Below are 15,959 nucleotides of genomic sequence, written 5' to 3' on the forward strand. Positions count from 1 at the left end.
TTTCCCCCGGCACGGCACCGGCATGGGCTGCCCCACCGAGCGGGCTCAGAGCATCCCGTGCGGAAAGGCTGGTGAGCACCTCTGCTCCGAGGATGTGCACGGGCCAAACATCGGGAGCTGCGGAATTCAGCCAGCCAGAGCAGAAGGGATGGCTGATGACCGTGCGCTGCTGGCCTCCAGCTCCAGCTGGTTGTTCCACGCCCAGGCGCCATGGTCCACCCTCCCGGGCGGATTCCCTAGCTGAATGTCCCTGCGTGGCCAGGCCTTGGGTGGGTTTCCTTATTCCTGCTGCACTGCTACAGGACTACACTGTCCCCATCACCCCCCAGTTCTGGATTTAATCCCACCGCCAGCCCCAGTACTGCAGAGGGAAAGCGATCCAAGCACTTGCTCTGACCCTCAGGCTGCTATCACGGCAGACACCGGCCACCTCTGAGCAGGGATTTTCACGATTGCAGTCAGACACTCACTACTGTATGTGACCCTTAATTTTTTTGTTCTCTGCTACCCGCACAAACCACGCTGCCAGCATGCAAGAGTGTTGGGATGGAATACTTTATTCACGTGAACGCTCGGATCCTGGCCCGTCCTGCCTGCTGCAGCTGCTCCCATCTTCTTGACAGCGTGAACAAGGAAGGATTTCTTCATCAGCTTGCTTAACCACCCCCCCCCCCCAGCATCATCAGACCCCACAAACAAGTACAGACAGTTCAGCTTTGTCCGGGCAGGAGCGCAGCACGGAGGGGCAGGGAGCGCTGCGGGGCTGGCAGAGCGGGGAGAAGGGCTCCAGCCCCGAATCCCATGGCTTGCGCACGCACAGCAGCCACAAAACCTTCCTGCAGCTCCTCTCTCAACCAAATACGCCAGCCGAGCCTTAACCCAGGCTCCAGCACCCTCCCAGCCTCGGGGGCTCCTCCTGCTGCCAGAAGCACCTGGGGTTGGCAAAGGATGGGTGCCACCATCTCTTCTCCTAGGAAAGCCGCCTGCCAGAATCACGCCAGTCGCTTCTGTCACCTGCTGGGCAATTTAACCCTCAAAGTGCCCCCTGCCCACTGACAAATACCCTCCCCGAACTATTACAGTAAAAGGAAAAACCTGTATGTTGAGACACACAGGCTGAGTCTTGGGTAGAGAACGGTTTCCGTGCCTGGTGGTCCAGCAGTGGCTGGCAGTCCCTAGCCAGCACTCGGGCACAGAAGGGAGCAGGATCCCCCGTGGCCATCCCTGGCACATCAGGGCTTCATCCTGCTCAGTCTGATGTCACGTTCGATTTCGAACTGCCTGTGATCCACGCGTTCCAGGAATGCTTTCCTCTCGATGTACCTGCAGGGAGGCAGAGAGGCAGAGGCTGTAAGCGGTGCCTGCAGCAGCCAGCGCTGCCCCCAGCCCGGGGCAAAGCCAACCCGAAGGAATGAGCAGGGAGGGAAGGCATCATCTGCCTCCCCCGCCTCTCTCTCCATGAGCTGATCACTGCACCGAGTGTCTCCTACAGACACCAAAACTGCTCCTTTGCCTGCTGGGTGTCTCCCGGGGGACTCGCAGAGCTCTGGGGCGAAGGGTCCCCGTAGGCTGGAGCCGTGGGCTAGCTGCTTCTGGTTCCAGCTCTTCTCTTACAGCTGAGGAATGACCTTCACGAACAACTCGAACAGGCTCAGGGCAGGTCCTCAGCAGGAGAGGCAGCTCTGAGGCTGCCCAGGCAACCCTGCCCACTCACCCCCCAGCAAAGCATCTCAAACCCAACCGCAGCACCACGACCCACGATACAAGCTGGTAACAGGCACAGGGAGCAGCAGGGACGCAAACAGCATCACCCAGCAAGTCTGCAGCAGCTCAGGGATTCAGGCCGGGGCTTTCCCAGCCACAGACCAGCTCCTAACCACCGCTGAGTATTTACTTCTCCCTCCCAGGGAGGCACCTGAGCGCTGCAAGGAAGAAGGCAAGCACGCTTGCGCCTGGAAAAGCACCTTGCCGCTCATTTAATGGCATACAGCTGAATTTTAATGTACTTTGCTGCAAACCCTTGCCACAGATAGCCCGGGGCTGTGCTACTAATTAACCTACAGAGGGAGCGAAATTGCAATTCAAAACAGGAGCTGTAATTGAATCATCACAATTGTTTTGCATTTGTTCCAGGGTGGCAAACACTCGGCTGTCATGACAAGGTCATTACGCTCGGCACCGGTGCGAGATGCACGAGCAGAGCAGCGTTTGGCTTCTCTCTGCTGGTCGCTGCTTCTCCTGCACCGCAGCCGGTGCCTGCTAACTGGAGAAGTCTGTTGCTTTAAAGCAAGACCAAAGGCTGCAGGAAAGATGAGCATCGCAGGCTCTGCGGGTTTTCCAGGCTGCCGGGTGGCTGGCAGCGTGCACGAAGGTGCTTGAAGACCCAACTGCATGGGAAGGTTGAAGCCCCCTCCCACCACCAGCAGCGGTCCCTCTAGGACAGGGGGGCTGCACTGCTTTTGGTGACAAGGTCTCTACTTTACGCTACAGCCATCGAACCAGTGCTGAATGTGCTCCCAGCACCAGGGTGCCTTCGCCCTTACTGTGAGGGACAGCCCTGACTCTCCTGCCCGCCCAGTCAGTGGAAGTGAATTAATCCAAATTCATTTCAGCGAGCGATTCCCCCCTCGCCCTGTCCCCGGGCCGATGAACAGCCTCGCGCATCCCTGCTGCCACCCCCATTCCCATCGCAGCCCGAGCCCGTCTCGTGCTGACACAACTGGGTCAGCTCATCTCCGCCGGCTGCGAGGGGCAGGGGCCCAGCGTGGCGTAACGCAGGCGATGCGCTGGCCGCGAGGAGGGATGTTTCTGGCCCCCTGCCCCTCGCCGTCAGAGGAGGGCCGTGCACCAAGGCCCCCTCCCCACGCCGGCTCAGGAAAGGCGGGCAGGGGAGTGCCGCTTCCCTTCATCCCCACGAGCAGGGAGGTCACCGGCTCCTGGGGCCGGGCTCGGAGAGGCCACGGGAAGGAAGTCGGGGGGGGTCACGTTGTATATTACAGCATGTCATATTGTTGGGCGTGTGGTTTTCCTCCCACTCCACTGCTAAACACCAACCACAACCACAGCCGGGAAGGCAAGGGACAGGGGTTACTGCTGTTAACCTGGGAACATCCCGACCACTTGGGCAGCAACAGCCCAAGCTACCAAATTTGAAGCTCCTTCAGCCCCTCTGAAACCCCCTTCTTCCAACCCCAGCAAGGGGTCAGTGCCTTCCTCCGCCTCCTCGGTGGCTGCCGTGCCTCTCCAGCGGGCAGGGACTCGCTCCTGGGGGATCGATAAGGATCATGGACCAGGAATGCGGTCTCACGGCCGCAGCCAGCGGCTCTGCACGGAGGAGGAACCATGACGTTACCCCATGGCGTTGTCCTTGGCCGGTCACAGAGAAGCGCCGCAGGGGCCAGAGCAGACCCTGCAAGGCACTACCTGCGCGTACACCGGGGTTTATGGGGCAGGGAGCCAGCTTGTACTGCATGCACAGGGAGGCTGGAGGTGCTGACAGACACAAGCAGGGAAGCAGCAGGTCTGCAGGGTCGGTGCAAGCCCCCTGCCCCACTGCGCCCCAAACCCTGTGCCCAAGCCACGGCTCCGTCTCTGGTTCCCAGCCCGGCTCCGCGCAGCTGGCGGCAAGGCGCTGCCAAACGGCAGTGCAAAGTGCACGAGCGAGGCACAAACACCCATCCTGTGCTTGTCTAAATAACCTTTGCTATCTGAATCAATACCTTCCAGTAAATTATCAGCTCACGTGGAAAGAGGGCAGCTGTGATCCACAGCAGAGGAAGGTAAATTTGTTGGGAGAAGAGGCTGTCTCTGCTAACGAGGGCAGCTGCAGACTGCTGTGGGGAGGGTTTCATTGGTGCTGCCTGTCCCCTGGCAGTCACCGTCACTCACCCAGCGCACCCGGAACAGGGCTGCTCCCCCGCTGGGCCTGCCCTACAAAGGTGGCCCAATTAACAAGCCGCTACACATTTCCATTTATAAAGCACTTCAGAGAGATCGACAGCAAAGGGGATAGCTGCCTCCGCTCCTTACTTCAGCCCCTCCTGTCAAATCCAGGACAGGCCCTCAGGATCTGACATAACCAGACTGCACAAGCCCGGATCCCGCTGCTGGGGAAATGCAAATCACCGTCTGGGGCTGGTGATACGAGGGGCGGAAAATCAGAGGCAAGGGTGGACACAGCCACAGGGCAGCACGTGTCCCCTCTGCCTCCGGAATCCTGGGGCCACACTGCAGCTGGCTGATAACTGGCATCAGCAGCAGAAAGATGCCGTGGCTCCGCTGCTCAGCCGGACACCAGCGTGCTGGTCGAGAACATGTTGCTGCCAGAGAAGGACCGGGGAGGTCCAAGGCATTCCCTGGAGCTCCGGGCTGTGAACAGCGACTTCTGCGAGGTTACCACGAAGAAGAGAAATTCAGCCTGCCTTCCCTTCTGAGCAAAAAGAAATGCCTCCCGCCTTCCTCAAGACACGCATGAACCATCTCTGTAGTGCGCAGGCACGTGTGGCGTTGGGTAGATGCTTCCAGGAGCGAGCTGTGGCTTTCCTCGTCAAGCAGACGTTTTTAATTACAAAGCAGGACACGCAGGGACCTGAGGTTTCTAACGCATGTCGGCACCAGGGATAAAAGCAGCGCCCCGCTCCCTCCTGCCTGGGTTGAAGGGTTAACAACCGCTCATTACAATTTTTATAGAGATGTGTAAATGATTGCCCACTGAAGGGTGAGCAGAGCCTACATTATTAAAGGAGAAGAGGCGGCTGTGGAAGGGACAACAGGCTCCTGCAAAATGACCTGAAGCCGGCGGCAGCTGTGTCTGTGCCATCTGCCCCCCCCGAGCAGGCTGGCTGCTCTGTAACGGTGCAGCACGATCCACACCACAGGCGTTTACAGGTGGCCTGGAAGCAGAAACGCAGTGGGCTGCACATCCATCGGTGCTCCTCCTTTCTCCCTTCCTTTACCTTGAAGGTGGATGTAATTCACGGCGAGCAGATATTCCGTTGATCCCCTCACATTACATGCCTGACTAGCACAAACAGATTTGTAAGGAGTGTCTAAAGTTATCACGGCATCACATTTCTTGTTTGGTTTAATGACAAAAATCACTTGCCAATAGCCTAGCGGATTTTCTAGCCTGGGATGTGACGGGCAGCAAAACCCAAAGCTGCCCAAGATTACAGATGTTCTTAAAATTGCTGCTCTGCTTTGCTCAGCTTTTCAATGTGCTGATCCCTCCTTCAGCCTTCAAGGACCATTACGTTAGCGTCTCCGGAAAGATCCGCCAGGCATGAAGAGCGAGCTGTCCTGCTTGCATGGGGTGGGAAAGGGCACTGTCCATGGAAGGTTGACGTACTAGGTTTGAACGAGCAAGAGCTGCCACAAAACGCTCATGCAGGGCACCCAGGCCTGTCTGGGGGGTGTACAGTCCAGCTGAGAGCGAGGGACCCTGATTCAGGCTGATTCCAACAACGGTGGAAAGGAACAGTGTGTCCCAGCAATTGGCAGGAGATGGTCCGGCTTTTAATGGTGGTACTATCACCATCAGCCCAGTCCAGAGCGGTGAAGGCCCAAGGCTGTTACCGCACTTGGCAGCCACTCAGGACATCGGCGTAGGGCAAATTCTCACTCCACGTCCCATCAGGACAAACCAGCCAGGTGCCACAGACAAAAGCAGGACCCTTCCCTGGAGCTGGGTTCTCCCAAAGCAGCCTGCAGCTCCTAATGGAGCTTCACGGGAGAAGCTCGCCCTCCTCCTCCATCCCAGAGAGAGCCTGGTACAGGGTCTGGCTCTGCCTCCGGACTCCCGGCAGGGCCATTTCAATGGAGAGCCTTGCGTACAGGGCTCTGAGCGTAGCGTTCGCCATGCCGCAGACAGCACCAGCGATAATCTGGTGCACGCACGCTCTGCCACACGTGTACGCGATGTAAATCGCTCACCTCCTTGGATTTCAGGGATCTCGGAGGAACACCTGCCCCCCTCCAGCACTCCTACCGAATCGCTCTACTTGTTCAAGGGCACGTGTCCAGAAACAGATCAGGGCAGATCTGATGGAGAAGGGGTGGTGTGGAAGGGTGCAAGGCCAAACTGAAAAATCCCAGCAGTTATAAAATACCTGTTTTAAATGCAAAATCCAGAATGTAGAAGCTCTGAGTTTTTCCAGCAGAGTAAAAGAACAGCTTACAATAAAAATACATTTTATGAGCTGTCCACTAAGCCGGTTACGTTTTCCCAGAGCTTAGCAAAGCACTCGTAGTGGAAACGCCACTTCTGATCTCATTATCCTTCCCTGCAGTGCATGTTATTAACTTTCTGTTTTATTTACAGCATCGCCATTTACTTTTACGATACTTCCATTAACTTCATTGGAGTGAACATTGCTTGATGCACACAATCAACGCCCGGTGCTGCCGTAATCTTTAGCGCACCTTGCCAGCTGTTCTGGGTTTGCATACATCTTTATGCAGCAGGAGGGAGGACAGACGCAGCTGGAACATGTCATTTGAAGAATGGAACAAAAAACATACCTCCCAATTTGAGACTTTTTTTTTTTTAAAGAAAAAAGCAAACAGGGCAAAGGCAATTGTGTTTCCTCATGGGAGTGCCGCATTAGACCGGTTCACGCTGCATCTGTGCCACTAGCAGGAGAGAAGATAAAGCACGGCCAGACTCTACTTTAGCTGGACTTGAAGAACTTGCAAGGTTGTTAGCAGAGAGCAATAGGTGCTTGCAGACTTACCTGTCTCCCTGCGATACCTAGAGCAGCTACTGGCTTTATATATCCCTAGGATAAATCCTTAAGAAATCCCATGGGTTTGCTAAACTCTCTCTGTAGCAAGCGATGGGGTTCCTACGTGTATAGGAAGTGGTGGGAAATGCTGGACTACTATTAGGTAAAGTCCCTCTTACCCGTCTTTCCCTCGGTTATGGATCGCCAGCTCCTCCACAATCCCCTCCTCCTCCTTGAAGTTCTCCCAGTCCAGTTTAGATTTCTCCAGTGTGCTCATCTTCTGCTTTTTGGAGCCAATCTTCCCCAGGAGGCTGCTCATGCCGCTTGGCCTCTTCACCCTGATGGAGATAAGGGAGCAAATGTTACTTAAATGCAGGGAGACAGCGTCAGTTAGCAATGAAAAACGGAGCTGAGAAACGTCACGCGCGAGAGTGGTGGCCTTGATGGTGGAGAGCCACCACCACTAAACAGATGGCCACCAACTTCAGGCAGCCCGCAGGCGGCAAGGTCACGCTTCCTGCAGATCCTGCTCCGCCGTTCCCCTGGAAGCAGCAGAGTTCATTACACACGTATCTCAAGTGCTCGCTTTTTGTGAAAGGGCTTTTTCATTTATCTTCTTAAGAGAACAGAAAGCTTTCAGGCCAAAAGAGATCATTAAATCATCTAGTTTGACCCCTTGTATATACCAGGCCAAGCCATTCCACTGATCACCTCCGTGCTAAGCCCGGTTCTTTGTCTTTGGTTTAAAGTGGTGTTTTCTGGAAGGGATCCAGCCTCAGTGCGTCACCAGCGCTGACAACGCATCTAGGAATTAACCATTTCATGGGTATCAACACTCCTGTTTTCAACTTGATTTTGTCCAGCTTTAGGTTCTGGTTGCCACTGCTGATCCTAAATCTAAGAGTACTTTGGTGCCCAGGCGGGTCTCATCAGTAACATACTCGTACACCATAATGAACTTATATCTGATTTTATTTTTTTTTTTTTTACAAACAGATGGAGCTCTTTATGCCTCTCGTCAAAACGCATTTTGTCCCAGCTCCTACGTCATTTCCAAGGTTTTGTCCCCCTGCTTACATTTCAACAGTCTTTGAAGACGGGGACACCAGAACTGAGTGTAACCCCCACCCTTCTCCTGATCACAAATCCGTTTCTGTCCAAGGATCGCCTAAATCCCGTTAGTTACACCATCAGGCGACACGTTGAGTCCCAGTGCCCGTGCACTGCGATCCCGCACCGTCTCCCAGGTCCCTGTTTAGCAGGAAGACCACCTTGGTCTTTCATCTCCTTGTTCTTAGAGGACTGAAATCCCACCCGCGTGCCGGGGCCCCCGAATCTCCTCTTTATGCTGGGAAATGCACACACAGGGACTCGGGTCAGCCGGGTCACCCTCCGAGGAAGACAATTCTCAGGGCTAGGAACCCGTAAAACAAACTCCTATTAACCCTTCTTAAACCCCCCCCAGGAGAGGGGGGCAAACAGCATCCCATTGAACTCGGTGTTTACACACATTCCAGAGATAACTTCAGGTCTGCTGGGCCTTTGCCTCTGCAAGAAGCCCGAGAGGAAATGATTCTCGTTCCTGAGAGATGGAGGAATTTGGGAGGGGGGGGCCCAAGGAAGGCAGCCAGGTAAGCGTGGCAGACTGCTCTCCATCAGTACTCTCCAAGCACAGTCCTGCCCAGGGGTAGCTGTTCTTGGGAACATATCCAAAGCTGTCCTTATCGGATCATTAGCATGGTTTATGCTTCCATAATTTGCAAGCCTCTAAAGGAAAATAATTCTGCAGTTTATATGGAATTAAATCAAAGAAACTGATATCTTTGTAAGCCTCAGCCAGAAGATTCTCAATACAAGAATGGCTGGCCATAGTCACTTGGGGTTGCAGCTTCCTGACATAGATATATTTGGGCTACAAACCCTGGATTAAGGGCATCTTGGCAGGCTCCAGAGCCACAGGACAAAGCTGCTTGCCCCTCCTCATACTGCCCAGCCAGAGGAGCAGAAATACCCTAGGACCTGGCCCTCTTATTTCTTTCAGTCCCTGCCCACCACTGGAGAGCGTGCCGACAGCCAGCACTTTTCACTCTGCGTGGACACGGAGCAAGCTGGATGCTTTTATTCACCTTTATCCCTGAATGTCTCATCAAGATGTCTACAGCCCTTCACATCATGATCCCGCAATAAAACCTTGATCCTCGCTCAGCCTCTGATTCTCCCTTACTTTTGAAGACATGGTGGCTCCGAGTCTCCTCATCTGCAGGTAGCAGGGAAGCGGTGCAAGGGGGCAAAATGTGCAAAGATGTTCTCAGCACAAGGTAAAATTGGAGAGATTCGGTTCCCACATCTGGCTTATCCAGGACTACACACGAGCCTTGCACAACCGCCAAACCCAGCATCAAACACGTGTTCAACTTGCGAGGGAGTGGGAGGAGAGGAGATATGACAATCAGGGAGGCAAAACCAAACAAAATATTGGGCAAGCATCCCCCGGGGCATTCCCTGCCGAGCAGCCACCTGGATGGCAGAGCCTGGTGTTTGTGCACGGCAGTTCCTTACATTGCACTGGGGGGCCTTGGGTTTTAGCACGGGACTTAAAGTAAAGATGCTCTGAGACAGATCTAGAGAAGTGCTATAGCTGATCCAGCTGGCAATGCTCCTCTCCCCCTAGCCAGGCAGGCAGAAGGTGTTTAAATTAACACAAGGTATTCAAGAACACATTTCTCTGAATACACTTAACTTTCCAGACTCACTTGTGCTTACAATTTTGCCGGCCTTCGAAGTGGGAGAAGCAGGGATGCAGAAATGGAGGGTGTTATCCCTTGTCCCTAGATGTCTCCTAAACGGTTTTTGGGGCAAACAACCCTGATGGCACCCTCACAGCTCACCTGCATCCGCCAACTCTTCCAGGGGTGGGAGCCTACAGCCGCTGTACAGCTGTACTACAGACAGGCCTGGCTCTGCAAAAGACACAGCACGCACCTGGAAAACCCACTTGAAGCCGTTTCAGGATCTCTCTTGGGTGTTAGAGGAATGCTTGCCCTGCAGAGTGACAAGCAGGCTCAGAGGCAGGCTCACACACGCCGAGGCTGATGCCTTTTCGGCTGAACCTGGGGCTGTCAGCTGCTGGCGGGGAAGAGCCGAGTCGGGACAGGGGCCAATCGGCCAGGCTGGGCTGCAGCACACGTCCCTGCATGAAACACAGACTGGGACATGCTGACAGGCAACTGCCGTCCCCAAACCACAGTGGAGAATACACACGAGGGAAGGGAACCAAAGGCAAGATGGTTTGGGACCAGAAGTGGAAGCAGAGGCGGTGCTGGCTTCACAGCAGGGAGCAGGGGCTGCAGGCTAGGCGAAGGTCAGTTGGTACACATCTTTTCTCCCATGGAAATTCGTGGCATAAATTAACAACCTCTACATGCACACATCCATCTGTAACAGTGCTCAAGGCCTCTGTGTCTGTTCTTGGCCATGGATCTCAGGAATATCCCTTAAAAGACACAACTCGCCCCATGTTTGAAGCTCCAGAGTCTAGGTTATGAACACGGACCTCCATCAAGGGCTTCCAGATACTTGAATACTTGCAAGAATACTTGCAAGTCAACGGTCCCTTCAAGGCAAGGGAACCTAACGAAACAGGGCAGGCTACGCTGCGCCCTCGTGTTGATGACTACTCCAAAAATACTGCTAATATCTGGTGTCAGCCCCATGCTGGGGCAGGCCCTGGGCTGGATGACCTGGCTCTACGCCTGCCCGGACAACTCTGCGCTGCTAGCAGCAGGACCAAGCCTGGGCCAGGCACCGAGACGGGGCCCGGCACGGGCTGAAGGACACGTTGGAGTCTGCTGCTGAGTCTTCACTCCACGCTGAGCCTTTCATCACCCTGAATTAATCCAACAGCAAACCTGGGGGTGGGAATTCCTACACTTGTGCCAAAATGAAGTAAATGAGAGACATTAAAGTCCAATTAAAAACTTGCTTGGCCTTAAATGCCTCATCTGTTTAAAAAGCAAGTAAAGGGGCCTGATTAATTGCATTCAGTGCCAACAAGAGGAATTATTACCCTTTTTGTACTCATTAAGGGTATCTGCTGTGGCATCTTTAATCACCAAGGCATTTAAAAGAGAGAAAGTAATTTGCTAAGACATAATGGATCCTGGGGATGAGAATCAGGACAATTGCCTATTTAGGACACAAAGACACGCTCTTACTTTCCACGATTAAAAAGCACGGCCCAAATCAGCCCCTGAACCAGCAAATAAGTGTGCTGGCGAGCTCTGCCTTGGCAGTGGGATTCCCCTGCACCCATCTAGAGACTTCAGGACTAGGACCATGCCTGTGCATCACCCAGCACTGTCACACAGAGGGACAAAGAGCAAGCCAAGGGCTCCCTTGCTGTCCCACCATAGGCGAACACGCTCTCTATTCCTGTCCTTAACAACAAGGCTTCCTCCTATCTCAGCGTGAGCCGGCAGCCTGACCAGGACCTCGGAGAATTGCTGCTATACCAATGATAAAGTGGCACTGTCACATGTAATCCCTGCTGTCTTGCAACGTGAAGGTTGGCAGCGTCGGGGAAATGCATGCCTGCCTCCAAAGAGGCAGACTTCATCACAAGCTTTATAAAATAATCTTCAAGCAGTAGGAAAACAGGGCTACAAAGGTCCCGTAGTGCATCCCGCCAGCCAAAGCAAGATGAGTTCCTCTCCCACCCACCCAGAGATGGGTGCTGTGAAGACCTCCCGACACCAACCCCACACGCACTAGAGGTTTCGATACTTCATCAGCCTTTCACTTACGTAAGTTTTCCCCAATGACTAAATTTCCTTGTTCAGCCTATGACTTGTTGTCTTCTTCCTAGTAGCTACTAAGAACAGATCATTCCCTCGTTTTTCACAGCAGCCTTTTATGTCTTTGAAAGCTTTTCATATCCCTCCCCTGCTCAGCTTGCTCCTTCCTAGACTAAACAATCCTGGGTGCTTTCAAGCTTTTCTCATTCCTCATGGTTTCCAGCCCTCTGACCACTCTTGCTGCTCTCCCCGGACTCTCTGCTATTGGCCCACATCTTCCTCAAAACGCAGCATCCAAAACAGGAAAGAAAGGGCTCCAGCCGCAGCTTTACCAGCACCGGGAGCAGGAGGAATACTTCAGATGCCTTGCAAAGCATGCAACTCCTTACACGGCCTCCTATGACGTGTGCCTTTTTCACAACCGTGTGACAGCGTTGACTCATGTCGCGCCTGTGATTCACTGAGATTTTTGTCTGCTCCGCTGCTGCCAAGCCAGTTATTTCCTTCCTCGATCGGTGCAGATGATTACTGCTACCCCAAGGCAGAGCTTTGCACTGGTCCTTCTGCGCTGTTCCTCCTGTTTGCCCTCACGTTTCCCTTGACACAGCGGATCTCAGATGTCTTCGCAAATGAGTCTCTCCTATTCACAACACCCATGCCGCAGCTGTTGAGGAGTAACGCTGGGGAAAGTACCTCCCGCCTTTGTGAAATACCAACGGAGACAATTTAGCAGCTGAACCAGCACCAGTTGGCCAAACAAGATCAAGCTGATGGCCAGAAGCTGGCAGGGATCGGCAGGGTCAGACTGCAGGAGGAGCTGTGACAGTTCATGTTGTCCGACTCCAATGAATGTGCCTAGAGGACACCTACTCACGCGTTGATCAAGGAGCCAGCAGCGTCCCCGGCTCCAGCCCACAGCCTGACCTCCACCTTTGGGGATCACAAACCTTTTGCTGCTCCGTTTCTGCGCGGCAGCATGCAGACCGCAAACCCTGCGCTGCTTCTCCATCCGCCTTGTATCATCCTCCTTGCTGTGGATAACAACAACTTCTGTAGCAGGAAGGTCCTACTTCTGTCTTCTATCAATACTTTTAAGAAGGGCTGAACTCGTATGAAGCAAACACAATACTGAACACAAAATAGGATGTTACCGATGCTTAGCTAACACCCCAACACTCCCCCACTCCCCTTCTTGTTATGACAGGTTTTGGGGAAATAGTGTGAGCAAACACACTTAAGAGAACAGTGACCGATGTACACAAATCATGAGTGAGATGCTGTTTTCCCCCCCTTAATGAAATCCAGCCCCCCGAGCCCCTGTTAAATGGAGTGGCTAATAACCTATTTTGTCAATGAGGATCTTGTGACAAAGTGGCTGCTGCAAGACTTGGACCAAGAAGGACATTTTTTTAGATGATGCTGATTCTACCAAGGCATCCTGCACACCCTGCAGCTGCACGGTGGAGGAGACAAGTCAACAGAGTGAGGCACCTTCTCTGGCCTCATCGCAGGCTTTTGCACCTCCCAGAGCAGAGACAATTTGGTGCTGGGCACTCTATCACCTTCCAGCATACATCCAAAATAATCCGGTGACTCTCCATGAGGCACTGCAGAGCAACCTTTCTTTTTGCAGACATAAATCTGGACTCACAGAGACGACGTGATTTCATCAGGAGGAAATCTTGCAAGGCCGGGAAAGACCCTGTATCTCCTGCCCCAGCCTTTGCACACAGATTATCAAAGAAATCACCTTTACATTTAAAATTAAAAAGGCAGGTTACACCTACAATCTAAAAAACCCACTTTCAAGAAAGGTTCAGAACCAGGATGGGTAGTTTTTGTTGCGCGTTCGATGATGAGACCGTTGCAATGGGCAAGGGCGCTTACGCTGTCTGGCACAAGAGGACAAGGAGGAGGCATCCGCTTGCAGGTCTTTCAGCACGGCCGAAGGGCTTTGCCAATCTTCAAGCAGAAGAACCCAACTCAAACACAAGCTGTAACATGAACCGTTTTCCTGCCGGCTGCCTGCAACGCAGAGCAGCACGTCAGATCCCACTATCAGAACAGGACGCCAGCAAGTGAATGTCACCGAGTGCAGAAAGGTGGCATCTCAGGCCACGCAGCCCTGAAAGTACCACGTTCATCGCCAAGCCCTGGCTCTCCTGCAGCCTCTCTCCTGCTCAGCTCCCTTCCCCACTGGAGCCTGCGATATTTACTTGAAGCACAGCGATGGCAGCTCTGTTCCTATCACCCCAAGCGCTTCGATGGCAGGGATGCAGGTGAGAAACTCTGCCACTCAGCAAAGAGAAGAGCACAAGGTTTCATAAATAGCAATATCTATTCCTGCCACGAACTGCTGTAAAGCTGAATAGTTTCCTTAACGGCAGGAAATGGTTCTCATACAAACTAACCACAGCTGGGCAACTGATGCGGCCAGTAAATACTTTCATTTTAATAAAGTGGCAGATTCCTGCCCAGCGCACCGCGGATCGCCCGCCCCGCTGTCCTCCCTTCAAACAACAACGTGCATGGGTGTGTGAGAGACTGCACAAGGAGGATGGATGCAGAGACCTGGCTGGTGGCCCGTGTGCCAGCTCTGCGGTTCACTCCCAGCCTCTCCAGCCCGTCTTCCTCGACAGAGGAGCGAAAACGCTGGTGGGGAGGAAGATGGGCACAGGGCAGGAAGGGAAGCACAGTGCCATCTGCTCCTCAAGGTCAGGGTGGTCTGGCTGGATGGAGCAGGCAGCAGGAGAACGACGGTGCCCAGTATTGCCAGCTTGCAGGAACCTTCCCCAGAATGATAAAACAGGCCTTCCTCTTCAGACCCTAAAACCAAACGGCTCTTCCCATCCCTCATCCTGCGTAACCGGCCGAGGACAGAAAAATCTCCCAGGCCAAACCCAGCTGCATTTCTTTTTTTTTTTTTTCCCCCACTTGGCATCATTTCCCGAATGGGCACATGGATGGATGCGGAGGGCAGCCCAGCTCATTCTCAGCCCTGCCTGTCACAACAGGTATTTAAAAAAACCAAGAAAGCCTCCAGATGCCGAACAAACAAACATTTAAATCCCAGGTGGAAAAAAAAAAAAGCAAGCAGGGAGGAAATGAAGATAAAAGGCAGGGTGGATGCTGCTGGAGGGCTGGCAGGGTGGTGATGATCCCATTTGGATCACCCAGGACTGAGCAAACACGGGTCAGGCTGGCAGGGAGAAGACCGCCCGATTCCCACTGCTTGGCCAGGGCAGCGCTGTCCGATATTGGTGCCCGTCCGTATGCTCCGCTTGCTGAGCTGGTAGCAGATACCCTAAAGCACGTATAAACTGAGCCAAAGAACCTGCCTGAAAAACTCGAGGGGTAGCAGTGATTTTTGAGGCAGGGTTATAAACCCGTATCTTTGTGGTGAGGATTATAAAGCTTCTTGCACTCTGAAGAGTGACACGCGCCGAACCACTGTGGAAGAGCAGTCACGACTGGGGCAAAACCCATTTGCCGGTGCCACGGGCCACGACGGAGCAGGCAGCGCTGGCAGCTACATCCAAAGGTAGTAAGAGACCCAAGTACACTGGCAAAACGCAATTACCCTGACTTCCATCCTACCAACAGGCTGAGGCAAACCTGTATCTACTGCACAGAGGGCTTCGCTGACAGGAGCGGTCAGCAGCTCCCGGTGAAAATACTCCGAGTACAATTACCCCTGCAGAAGGTGGCTGGTCTGACTGCAGCGCGGCTAGCCTGAAGTACTTACAACGACGGCAAGGAAATACGGGTTATAATTCAAGCCAACAGCGTGAGTTAACTCTTCTCGGGCTTTTGTTCAGGCTTGCCCACCCAAGTTAAGCCCAAGCTGCTTTGCCATCACTGCTGTTGCAATGCAAGCTAACAAAATCTAAAGAGCTAAGCCAAGCCCCAGGTCCTTTCTGGTTTCTGATGTCACCCCATACCCCCTCAGGACAGCCTCATGGCAAAGACCCCGACACGAACACTGATGCACACAGCTTCTCTCCACTTGTAGAAAGTCTTTGACGCCGACTCTGCCGAGCTAAGGAAGCAATCCAGGATCGCAGCACAAAGCACAAGCGTTGTTAAAATAAGCAACGTGTCAGACACATACAGAAGAGAAGGTGTAACCTCTCAGGAAGCGAGAGTGATAGTTCTCCTTCCCACACACCTGCCTGCTTTCCTACAGCCAGGGTCTACACGGAAAAGAGTTTAAGATGGAGATAAAAGGTGCTGCCAGGCAAGGACAGCCGGACTGCTACACCCCGGCAGCCCAGCAATCGAAGCCTGGCCGAGACGACACGGTTTCCATCAGCGCGGAGAGGCAAGGGCAGATGCGACAGACTAAATGGACGCGCCATGCTGCCTTGGTGAGGATTGCTGCAAGCAGTGGCAGAGCTTGCCACAGGCACAGTTGATGCTGGATGTATTTGTGTCTAAATATAGT

At 53.5% G+C, this 15,959-nt stretch overlaps 1 protein-coding gene across 1 annotated transcript in view; it reads right to left on the reverse strand.

Annotated features, from left to right (window-relative positions):
* Nucleotides 1-560: 560 nt before the first annotated feature.
* Nucleotides 561-15,959, reverse strand: part of CFDP1 (craniofacial development protein 1) — a 67,812-nt gene continuing 52,413 nt past the window's right edge. Inside the window, exons 6-7 of the mRNA XM_059824934.1 lie at nucleotides 6,902-7,060; nucleotides 561-1,323 (exon numbers count right to left, since the gene is read on the reverse strand). Of these exons, the coding sequence (XP_059680917.1) occupies nucleotides 1,233-1,323; nucleotides 6,902-7,060 (250 nt within the window). The 3' untranslated portion in view covers nucleotides 561-1,232. The remainder of the gene's footprint in view (nucleotides 1,324-6,901; nucleotides 7,061-15,959) is intronic.

This window comes from Gavia stellata, chromosome 15 (assembly GCF_030936135.1).
Source record: "Gavia stellata isolate bGavSte3 chromosome 15, bGavSte3.hap2, whole genome shotgun sequence".
Classification (NCBI taxonomy): Eukaryota; Metazoa; Chordata; class Aves; order Gaviiformes; family Gaviidae; genus Gavia; species Gavia stellata.